Here is a 12,401-nt window from a genome sequence, read left to right as displayed (position 1 = left end):
GGTCCTGTGGTGGGAGCGTACACATTTATAAAGACAAACTTATGATGCTCAAATGCTGCCCTCACCACCATCAGTCTGCCCTCCACCACCTCCTCCACCTCAAAGGATGCTGGGGCAAAGCTCTTAGAAAAGAGAAGAGCCACCCCACCGCTGGTGGTGCTCTTGTGGCTTAGCACCACCTCCCCCCCCCACTCCCTCTTCCAGTCAGCCTCATTGCCAGAGTCACTGTGGGTCTCCTGCACCAACAGCACATCCAGCCTCTTCTGCTCCATCAGCTCATACAGCAGAGACCTCTTAGCTGCGTCTCTGGCCCCATTCGCGTTCAGCGTGCTGATGTTAAAGTCACTCATTGCAACGGAAAAGGGAAACAGCCCGAACAGCAGCGCCCACCTCCACCTCCTCCCCATCCTCTCCGTTGTTCAGCTCCTTCCTGATCTTCTGCACTATTTTCTTTAACCTGTACACCTCCTGGTCCGTGAACCCTCCTCTCCCCTTACTCCTCATCTGTTGCTGGGCCGCGTTCGCCAGCAACTCCTTGTCTGAGAAAAAATCCTCCACCTTAATCCCTTTCACATTCTTCGTCCTGTGCAGAAACGCTTTTATTTTGCCCACACTGTAGCTTTTTTTGCCCTTTTTCTTCTTTACGCCGAGAAAAACCTGCCCCTCACTGTCTGCAGCAGAGTCCTCCTCCATCCAGGACTCCGACTCCGAGCCTCCCTGCTCCACCTCCTGACTTGCCTTCCCCTGGCTTGATGTCCCTCTCTTCGCCTGAGAGTCTCCTGCCATTTTGTTGGACTTTCTTTTGAGCCGGGGGACTCTCACCCGATCGTCCTCGTCCCCCATCTCAAAGTCACTTCCTTCCAGTGCCTCCTCCTCCCTAGCTACGTCACCTGCACTCCTTTGACTTTGTTCCGTAGCTTCCTTTCCCTCACCAGTCCCCTCCTGTCCCCCCGCACCCACCTGCCTGTCTTCCGGACCCTCCTCCTTCCCCTCCTGTCCTCCCACCCTTACCTGCCTTCTTTCCAGACCCTCGCCTGCCTCCCCCCGTGTCTCCACGCTCACCTGGCTGCGCTGTCTACCTCCACCTGTTCCCTCCTGCGGCTCCACATTCCCCTCCCCCCCCTCCTTTTTTTTCCCCTGCCCCTCGCCTGCCCCCTCCTGTGCCCCCACCTTCACCTGTTTCTTCTCCTTTCCTTTCCGCCCTCCACCTGTCTCCCCCTGTGCCCCCACCTCCACCTGTCTTTCCCCTGCCTCCATTTGGCCCTCACCTGCCTCTCCCTGTGCCCCCACCTTCACCTGCTTTTCCCCTCCTTCCTTCTGGCCCTCCCCCGCCTCCTCCTGTGCCCCCTTCTTTGCCTGTTTTCCCCCCTCCTGACCCCCCCCTGCTCCCTCCTGTGCCCCCACCTTCGCCTGCTTTTCCCCTTTCTGACCCTCACCTGCCCCCTCCTGTGCTCCCTCCTTGTCCTGTCCACCCTTCTGCCCCTCACCTGTCTCGCCGCCTGCCTTCTTACCTGGACATGCCCTGACCTGGTGTCCCTCCCCACCGCACCCAAAGCACTTGGTGGTGTCAGTGTTGACAAACACCACGTAGTCAAACTCATCCGCCCTGATTTTAAAAGCTACGTTTAGCTCCGCATCCCTGTTGTTCAACACCATCAGGACGTGTCTCCTGTGCGACACCACATGCTTGAGCAGCGGCGACTTGCACCCCGACGGGACTTTTTTAACTGGCGACACCACCTTCCCGTGCCTCGCCAGTTCCCTAGTGAGGGTCTCATCTTTAATAAACGGCGGAACATTCGCCAAATTCACCCTCCTCGCCGGTGTGGAGAGAGGCAGGACGGGAACAAACATTTTGTTCACCGTAACGCCGCTCGCCACCACCGCGTTCACCTTGTCTACGCCATCCAGGAAGATGACCACCGCGCTGTTCATCCGCGCTGCGGACACAACGCTGCTGTAGCCGACAGCCTTCCCCACCGCCAGGCTGCAGTCCTCCACCGAGACCGAGGAAGCCACGGGCAACTTAATGCCGTGCTTCCTCGTTAGCCTGGTGAGGTCCGACATGGTTGCGGACCCGCACCACCACCACCACCACTACCACCACCACCCCCCCACCCGCTGTGCGCACACCCTACAACCAACAAAAAAAACTAACACCGTCACCAACAAATAATTATAAACATGCAATTGATAGAAAAAGTTAGAGAGAAAGTCACTCACTCTACCAAACGCTCACACGCTCCGCTCGCTCACACCTCCAATCACTCAGAGAGAGAGAGAGAGAGAGAGAGGTAGAGAGAGAGGGAGAGGGAGAGAGAGGTAGAGAGAGAGAGAGAGAGAGAGAGAGGGAGAGGGAGAGAGAGGTAGAGAGAGAGAGAGAGAGAGAGGTAGAGAGAGAGAGAGAGAGAGGGAGAGAGACAGAGAGAGACAGAGAGAGAGAGAGAGGGAGAGAGAGAGAGAGAGAGGTAGAGAGAGAGGTAGAGAGAGAGGGAGAGGGAGAGAGAGGTAGAGAGAGAGAGAGAGAGAGAGAGAGGGAGAGAGACAGAGAGAGACAGAGAGAGAGAGAGAGGGAGAGAGAGAGAGAGAGAGAGAGAGAGAGGGAGAGGGAGAGAGAGAGGGAGAGAGACAGAGAGAGAGAGAGAGGGAGAGAGAGAGAGGGAGAGGGAGAGAGGGAGAGAGAGAGAGAGAGAGAGGGAGAGGGAGAGAGAGAGAGAGGTAGAGAGAGGGAGAGGGAGAGAGAGGTAGAGAGAGAGGGAGAGGGAGAGAGAGGTAGAGAGGTGCTGGCTGCACAGGGAGCATCGGGACCGATCGAAAACATTTGAGGGCAAGAAAAGACAGCGATGGACGGACGGGGACGAGGAGCGCGAACGCGTCGTCGCCGCTTTCAGCACAGTCGGTGACGATCCTCCGCCCGCTCGGCGCTGTTGTGCTGTGGTGTTGTGGTGTCGTGGGCAGGGGACGGGTCGTGGATCGTGTGGCCAGGGGAAGGACATGTCAGGAGGGGAGGACAGGATCGAGGGATGAGAGGGAGATGCTCGGCGCACACCGCCACTCCGGCAGAGCCTCGTGTTTGGGACTGAAGGGCACCAGCAGCGCGACCAGTGGATGGAGACTCACCGCGGTGTAGCAGACGGAGGGAGGCTGCCCGGCGTCCAGGAGACTGCCCCATCCACGATCCACGAGGTTGCAGGGCGGAGTGTCGTTGGATCGCGCAGATCCGTCAGCCGAGCTCCCGCCGCCGCAGCGTCGCCTTCCCCCATGCAGCCCGCGGAGCTGTCCGCGGTGCTGAGAGCCCCAGCATCCAAAACCTTCTCCTCCTCCTCTCCTTGTTTTTCTGCGGACCTCTCTCCACACGGACTGTGATTTGGCCTGACTGCGTGTCAGCCCGCCTTGCGCCGCTCTCTTTCATGGCTGTGGCACGCAAAATTAAAACTTTGCTGACGGTCAACATCTTGGTGTTCGTCGGAATCATCCTGTTCTCCGTCTACTGCAGAATACAGGACCGCTCCGAGGAGCTCATCCAGATAGGGCGGATTTCCGACCAGAGACTCAGAGCCAGGAATGGCAAAGTTTCCAACTTGGTGGACAGGCAGTCGATCCTGCAGAGGCTGGAGAGGCTGGAGGATGTGGTCTACAACCAGTTGAACGGTACGGGATGGTGGTGAACTGAAATTGATTATATTATTCCAGGCATAACTATTCTGAGTAAAAGTATTTGTGGCTGGTCTATATTTGTCTCTTAGTCTTTATGGGCTCTAGCCAGTAATATAATGGTGGAGATGTGTTCTTTTTATCAGTGCATCCCCCCCAAAATCAGGTAAAACCCTTTGTGTGTGTTTCCAAAGTTTTACAACGAGCAAACCTTGTGTAGATCTGAACTTGGATCCAGCCGAAGCAGAAAGTTTCGTAATTCAGTCATTCAAAAAACGAAATACCATACTAAGTCATGGACAATGTGCCAATGTCAGTTGCAGATCAGAGCGATTGACAAAGCATAGGAATGTCGAAAAGTTTTCTCTATGAGCTACAACATTGGGTGGTGTGGAGAGCCAATGGAAGTGTTAAGGCATTTAAGGTTTATTCACATTAATATTGGTTTGTGAGTTAATTTCATAAAATTGTAGTTCACAAAATATTAACTATAGTTGCCATGTCACCAAAAGAGAGCGACTTGGGAAATGGGTATTTCTTTTATTCAATGTCTTCTTAATTTTGCCTAAGTTGTGTTATTTATCCCTGTATCAAAGAGGAGGGCTGTCACTTTGACCTACGCTTCGCATCTGGAAGCTCCGTCCATGGCTGGCGGGCAGCGCTTTTATGAAACGCAGAATGCACCCTCTCACTCAAAGCTTCATTGTTTCCTGTGTGAGTTGCTGTGCGTCTGAGCTATGCAACTCTCTCCTAGAAATACACAAACTGTCTTTGCAAAGTTCAACCGTAAGACACTTGCGTTCATATTGACGGATGTACATTTTTCAATTCAATGGTGTTTTCAATTAGCGTCAAGGGGTCAAAAGATGACCAAGCAAAATGTTTTTATGTCTATCTTACATGGGCGAGGCTTGGCTGTCAAAACCTCCAGGTTGGTGCCTTGGAAATCCTTTGTTTCAAAGACTTTTCTAGTATATATCTACTCTGGCGTCCATACAGGCTGGACATACATTCTCGTGCTTAGCTGTATAATCATTTTTTCGTATCCCTTGAAACTGAACCCTTTCTACAATGTCAAGAGACCACAAATTGCATTTAGTGGCCATTGGCAATTATTACATATACTAGGGGGTGGACCAGACATGCCAATAACTATTACCGTGTTGGTCGGTGATATTTAATAATTGCCCGTTCTTCTGTGTTGTTTATTGGTCACCAATTGCCTGCCTGAGGACCTCACAGCAAGGTCCAGTGTGATTTGGTGGACATCAATGAGTCCGAAAAGTTCTTTTTATGGTTGTTTATTAGATGCTTAACTGATGTCTGATAAGAAAACAACGTGACGTGCTTTATCAGAGTCCGTACTTTATAGAAAATGACCGACAAGGGGGTTATCAGCGCTTCTTCTCTGTGGTGGGATGCACCTTGGCTGGATAATCATCTGGGGGGTGGGGTGGGGTGGGGGTTAAGCTTGTTGTTAACAAGCTTATAAAACATGTCTTGACTTTAAGCGGGCAATTGGAACCAATAGACCACCCTTCGCCAAAAAGTCTAGAGTTTGATGTTTACTTCAGTATGTCCCAAATGAAAAGTACATGGAAAAGACACATTTTTCTGAGCTAGATTCCCTGCAGATTGCCACGCTTGTGGGCAGGCCCAGAGATCAGACTTTGATCAGGCTTGTGTCCTTTGTTGCCTGTAATCCCCCGTCTCTCTCTCCCTCGCATATCCATCCTGGCGCCGACGGCAGAAATGCCCGAAAAGATAATCCTTAAAAAAGTGTAGATAGATATTGTTTTTGTCAATCGGGCTTTTCACCCACAGTTAATGTGTTGCTATCTGGCCGGCGTCGGGGCCACCACTGCATCTGTCACACTTTCATTTCCTCCTCTGTCCCGGAGCAGACGGTCAGACGGAGGCACTTGTCATCAGCCATGCATGTCACTCCTGGTCTCCTCCCAGTGTGTGGGTGCTGATGAAACGGGAGCCTCCGAGGACCAGCTGCAGCGGCAGATATGCTTCTTATCTAGCATTTCAAATTATGGCAGAGAAACTGGCATTTTCTGTTTATACTCCACATCCGTAGGGATGAAATCTTAATGAGAAGTGAGTAACGTCACTCTCTCTCTCTCTCACTCTCACTCTCTCTCTCTCTCTCTCTAGCACATCCTAATACACACTTGATGATCTGACGGTATCTTAGTGATTTGCATCATGGTATGTGTGTGTGTTTGTGTATACGTACAGTACATTTTGCACGTTTGCAGGCGCACAGCAGCACATTGGTGTGAGCACTGAGCAGAGGCTGATGGAATGAAATATATTTAAATAATGGTATGTAGATGAGGGGCTGGGTGACAAAATAGTTTCAGAAACAGATGAGAATCAATTCTGCTCAGACTTGAGGAATCACAGTAATGTATTCTACAGCTCACCTGACCATCAGCATTGGAGCCGAGTCAGTAATGAAACACCAATAATGGCGGGAGTATTTAGAGGGAGCTCGCATTCCTCTCATATCTGGTATCGTGCCTGGAAAAGATCGGCGTACTGGCATTAGATTAGGAAGTTCTTTAAAGGTGCGCTTTATGGATATGGATGTCCTATTCTTTATCGTGAGCTCACTTGTGCTTTGATCATTTACATCAACATGTGTGTGTGTGTGTGTGTGTGTGTGTGTGTGTGTGTGTGTGCAATGTATTTTCCACAGGCAGAAAAAAAAAACGGTAGATGGCAAATACATTTGTATAAGATCTTCAAATGTACAGTAACCACACATTTTATAACCTTCATTTGCTTTTTAAACTCTGGTTAGTGCGGGTATATGTATTAAAATCCTATGAATGTAATTTTTTTTGTCTAATAAAGTATTTTAGTAGCAGGGAATTCATTGCCTCAAATAAACAGACCTACAATTCTGAATGGAATGGAACATTTTTTGAAACTGAGAAACATTTTGTGTATTTGCAGGTCTGCCTTTGGCCACAGCGGCCGGCTGATTTGAATGATATATCCAATCTTACATGGATACGAGATTCCCTTGTTTAGAGGTAATCATAAGGTCGAGTGAGCTGTTATCCTCTTGACATGGGCACTGCAACCATGGGCAAATCTGAACCCATGCGCCTCTACTGTAAGCTCTCAATATTTTATAGATTTGTTTAAGGCCTTTGAAGGGCAGCCTTTAAACCTTCCTAGAACAAGTTATTTTCCTCCTCCCGGAGATCGCTGAACCCCCTTCACTGCCATCAATATTTAGAATGCCTGTGCGTCACGTCAGACACGCATAAACCCACTACCGTTCTTAAATCGTTCTCCCCAAAATGGGGGCATCTCTGAGTTCGCGAGGCAAACAGGCAATCTCGTCGAGGCCGAATCAAACACTTTGGTGAGGTTGCTCCATAATTTATCATAATTACAGAGTTTAATGCATCATGTCTCAAGGATTTGGACAAATGCATTCTGAGGAACAAGCAAAGAGAGACAGAGACATATACTCAGTTGCGTCGCCATCCAGATGAATGTTTGCAGGAGGCTGCTGCGTTGTCGCTTAGATCTGTGGTTGTGCAGATCTACCACATGAGAATCATCCCCCTCTACCCACATGCGCATAATGGCTATAGTGTGTTATCCACGTCAGATGAAATGAATGCTGTGTGGTTACAGTGAAGGAAGGAGATGCTGGGCCGTAATTGCCTCACACTAAGATAATAACGATGTTTTGCCAATTATATGTTGGAGAAAGAAACTCAGGTAGTGTGATACTTCAGTGGAACATCAACTCTTTACAACCACATTGTGGTGTGCCATCATTATTTTGTGTTTGTTTTTTAGACAATTGAAAATCCTTTTAACATTGAATATAGTGCATCATCCGTGCACACTGACGTTCCCAGCACCACAGTAAAAAGTTGTTGTCAGGGTGTCGCCATCAATTAAGTTATTTTCACTTTTTTGGACCACATTATTTACTGGGTGCGTATCTCCAAAGTTCACCACCTTACAATTGCATTTTTTCTTTTAACACAGACCATCCAATGGGAATAGAACCCTAACCTTTTGCAGTCCTATAGTCCTATAGTCATCCTGGTTCACCCAATAGACAATTTTGTGACTTAAACTCTCTTTGAACAATCTTTTTTTTCTCCGTTTTTCAAAAGGGACTTTGTGATTTTGTGAGCAACCAGGTCTTGGGAAAACGATGCCAAGTCATGTTCTTTGATGGTGCATGACTTTGAAATCCTCCACTTTCCCCCCATTGCGGGGAAAACCACAAAAGCTATCCTTAATGTGTTTGCATTATTAAAGTGCTGCATTGTAAGACTCTCCGCTTCCCTACAAGAAACTACGAGCTTCAGAGATAAATCTGTACCTAAGTAGCTGAGTAATTCAACCCTCCACAAACTTACCTCCTACTGTAGGCATCATCAAAACAGTGCTTTGTTCACCACTGCATAGCATTTGAAATACTATGAAACATTTTCACAATTTCAACCTTAGAACATGGCTGCAGGGTCTGAGTTTCAAACATTTATAAACCGAACGTGACTATTTCTTAAGTGGACATTGCCAAAGCCAGTGGAAAAGTGCTCATCTGCACACACGACAGAAACACAGACTTTTAGGTCCCAGACTCTCTGCAACCTCTCATCCCGTAATTAAATTTTCAATCAGTCAGAGGAAGTGGAACACAGGCGCGAGCAGAAAACAAAACTCGCAGGGACTACACTTTATTCCAAGACTCACACAGAGACAGGAAGAGGTCCCCTCGGGCACCCAATCTCTGGCTCTGGAGAGTATCTGTGGTATTGTGCGACACGGGCCCCTATGCCAGATGGCTGTCCGTGACGCGAACCCCACCCATGCTTGTCGAAATGCCACCGCGCTCGCAGTGGCGAGGGCAGATCCCTCTAGTGAGAGATGCCAGTTTGCAACCATTCAGCGCCAATTACAAATCTCCAGTAGCACCCAAGGATTTGCGGCCATCCAAATATGGTGATTATGCTGCAGTTCCTTGAGGGGTGAGTCTAAGAGCTGAGCTCTTCATTGGTATGCACTGTTTACTTACTGTCTGTGTGTCCATCTGTTGATATGGAGAACAGAGGCAGCTCAATTTTTCTTTGGAGGCCACGCTGGAAGCATGTCTAGCATAGCAATTATCCAACATTCTCCTGTGGTTCTGCAGAACTGGCAGAGCTCTCAGTTGTCAAACAAGAAAAGTTCTGAGACTTTAATAATAGCCAGTGCAAAACCAGAGGAGAGTCCAAAATGAATTGAGTCAACAAAACCCCATTGTTAATACCCTATTGTTAAACTCGTTGACGTTCCCACCGAAATGTCTTCTGAGAAATCATTGTATTTGAAGGCCAGACAAAGAGACAAGCATTTGCTTTGATCGGCCGCAGTTTTATTTTCAACATAACATAAAACACGCCTTAATTTCCTTTTTCAACCTTTTATAAAATGTCAAAGTCACAGTTAAAGAGTGATGCTTACTTGGTGTGGCCGCGGTGACTCATTTTAATAAGAGCAGGGAGGGATTTCAGGTCTAAGGCATTAAATCTAACACCAGTTCGTGCCATGGAGGACGGCACACAGAAGGCCTAGCACAACCGGGAAGGCTGGTGCACGGCTCTCACGCGCTGCAAAGGTGCAAATGGGTTGTGTTTGGTGATGGATTGTTTTAAATATGCCTTTATAATGACCGACTCTCATTCTGCTGAAAGGGCACTCACGGAAACATGACTATTATCAGAACCACTTAAATCTCTATGTGGCTCTTCATTTATACTTTGAGAGACATTGAGCAGTAACATTTAGACCTTGGTGGTTCCCTAGAGAATCAAAGCGGAACACTGGTTTTGACTTGGATGGCTTTTAACTGTAAACGTCCAAATTATCTTTCCCCATTCAGCTGTAAAACATGTCCGACATATGCACGTGAAGCAGGCTAGCTGTCATTGACTCGATTCAAACCCTGCGTGAACCTCCACGTACGATTCACGTTTATTTTTTGCGACTGATGATCGAGAGCATTTGATGTATCCTCAAAGAGTAAAATGCCTGCCGTACTAAAATGTAGACGCCTCTGTTGTAATTTTCCCAGCTGCACCACCACGTCTCCCCATGTATGGCTCAGCTCAGTGACATTCATGTCCATGTGGGTGTTTTGCAGCTCCCGTTGACAGACATTGTAATGATGCCCTCCGGAAGGGCCCCACTGCTTGTAAGAGCTGCCATACGCTGCGCTCCTCACACAGCCACGGAATGACAATCAGACGTCCCTTCCACAGGGTTCTCATCTCACCCGTCTTCCCTCGTTTGTGCACGTGTGTGCTTATGTGTGTGTCTGGGCGTCATGGGCGGGAGTGTCATTCATTTATTTACTATTTTATTGTGTCTCGGCAGGCTTGGCAAAGCCCATGGGCCTGGTGGAGGGTCCCGGGGGACTGGGACAGGGAGGAGCCGCCGCCACAATGGGGGAGGACAGCCACGACGGCGAAGGGAAGTACGAAGAGTACGGCTACAACGCCCAGCTCAGTGATCGCATTTCCCTCGACAGGAGCATCCCGGATTACAGGCCCAAAAAGTAGGTCCATCATTACGTCCGTACCTTTGGTATCCTTCCTCACGCGAACAAAAAGAAACAAAACAAACTCTAGTCGGACTTTTTGGTCAACCCGCGCCGGGTTTCCCCCCGGGCGGGTCCGCGTGCGGAAGCTACACGGTGATGGGCTCAGGCTGGAAGGTTTGTGAGTCATAATCCGGCATTTTGTAAAAACTTGCCAAAATGTAATTTGTTTCACCATAAGGCTCACACAAACGTAGGAACTCAAACACATGAAACCACCAGACAAACAGACGGTGTGAATGTGTTTCTGTGTCTGTGGAAGCCTTCTAGTGAAATTGTAAAAGTAAAATTGGGTCTTAAAGTGTGACACTTAACATAAAGGAAGGCCACAATTTTGTTATTACAAAATACTTTGAATTGTTACATATTTATCATTCAAACGTATAACCCCAGCAAAATGTAATAATCACTTTGTATAAGCATATGAATGGTTAATTCCAAAATGCATCAAAACATATTATGCCATTGACAGTCAAGATGTTTATTACAGTGTTTTTGCACAACACGTTGTTACAAGCCTTCTTGTTTCCCAGTCCCTCTTCTTGCTCCTGCTTCTCAGTAATGGCCTATTTGACATGGAGCTATCTCAGGGCATCACCTTGGCTGTGGGAAGTCACACAAAAAGAAAAATACAGAACCTAGAGACGTGCATAATTTCCACCTTAAAGGGCGCGGCCACAGCTCGACGAGACAATGCTGCAACGTGCAGGCCTTTTTTTTTTTTTTTTTTTTTTTTTTTAATGAAATGAACCCTGAATCTCAACTGGCTGTTGTAAGATACATTTTACATTCGCAGTGTAAAATTACAGCTGTGATAAAAAAATTGTGCCTGAAACTAGGGTGGTGTGTGTGTGGTATGTGTGTGAGAAGAGGGGGGCTGGTTCTAATCAGGGCTGCCTGTGGCATTTATATCACACGGTGTCAGGGAACAATGGCGACAGGCAGCGACGGCATGAGGAAATCTGACGGCCGAGGGAGGTTTCTGTAGGCTTTGGACGGGATAACAATTCATTTCACCCGCACGGCTTTGTTCCTCAACCCCCCCCCCCGCCTTCCACCACCGGAAGAAATTAGACACGAGCGGAACGGAGCAAAAGAAGGAGGAGGAGGAAGGGCGAATAAAAAGGAGCTTACTAATTAATAACGCCAGCTGAGAGCGCTTCTGGAACGGCGCACTTTTAGTAAATTACTTTCTTTTTAATTGACTAATTCAGCAGGAAATGGGATGTTCAGAAAAAAGGAAGCGTTGAGCATTTGCCAAAGCGGCTGCCTCCGTGTGGCAGACAGCACCTGCGCCGTATCACCGGGCTGGGGCTGTAGGCTTCTTCTCTGGATGTCGTCAGCATTTCCGTTGCTCTGTGTCTCTTTCCTCGCGCAATAACGGCTCCTTCATCAATTTCCAATGCGCCGAATTGTTTGTATGCCTGTAAGCAAACATACCATCTCCCCAAGTGCGCCGGTGTAAACAAAGCATGAACGGCCAGGTCAAACAACTAGCCTCCACATGACAAAGAGCGGGAGGCTGATTAAGATTCAGCGCGGGCCGTTGTGGAACACGTCGGACATGAATACCTTGCCAGCACCCTCACTTTTCCGAGGTCTCTTGTTCTGTTTGCATGTCATTGAAGAAGCCGCTTCAAAAGCAAGGTGAACATGAAAGCCCAGCGAGTTTGCCAAGTGAAAGAATTATTCACGGTTAAAATGGATTTGCACCAAAAATAGTCATCAATAGTAATTAGCCATGGATTTTAGTCTATTGTTCCTCGGCGGCGAGGTCTTTCTGATTCCTGTTCCCTGACTCTCTGGCAGCAGGACGCCGTAGCATTGCAGAAGTGAGTCGGAGGGCGAGACACTCTTAACTTCTTTCTGAAACACTTAATTGAACAGGAGATATTGAGCCGAGAGATCAGGAGGAAGCGAGCGCCCGTGGCACGGATTGAATGATCTGCACATCGGCGGCCTCCCCGTCTCGCTCTCTTCCTGTTCCCCTTTCCTGATTCTTTATCGAGCGGTTGGATATCGATACGCTCATATTCCCCGGAGGCTCCGCTTTGTGAGATCTCTATCTACAGTGCGGAGAAAGTCATTAAGAATCATTGCATTGATTGTGGGCTCG

General features: G+C 48.4%; 1 protein-coding gene across 1 annotated transcript in view; it reads left to right on the top strand.

Annotated features, from left to right (window-relative positions):
* Window positions 1-3,410: 3,410 nt before the first annotated feature.
* galnt9 (polypeptide N-acetylgalactosaminyltransferase 9) overlaps window positions 3,411-12,401 on the top strand; it is a gene marked incomplete at both ends in the record, with an annotated part of 71,102 nt that continues 62,111 nt past the window's right edge. The window contains 2 exons of the mRNA XM_080004645.1: window positions 3,411-3,651; window positions 10,063-10,243. Coding sequence (XP_079860771.1) covers window positions 3,411-3,651; window positions 10,063-10,243 — 422 coding nt within the window. The remainder of the gene's footprint in view (window positions 3,652-10,062; window positions 10,244-12,401) is intronic.

Source organism: Zeus faber, assembly GCF_960531495.2.
Source record: "Zeus faber genome assembly, chromosome: 7".
In the NCBI taxonomy this organism is placed as follows: domain Eukaryota; kingdom Metazoa; phylum Chordata; class Actinopteri; order Zeiformes; family Zeidae; genus Zeus; species Zeus faber.
Note: the sequence above shows the minus strand (reverse complement) of the source record. Positions and strands in the feature narration are given on the sequence as shown.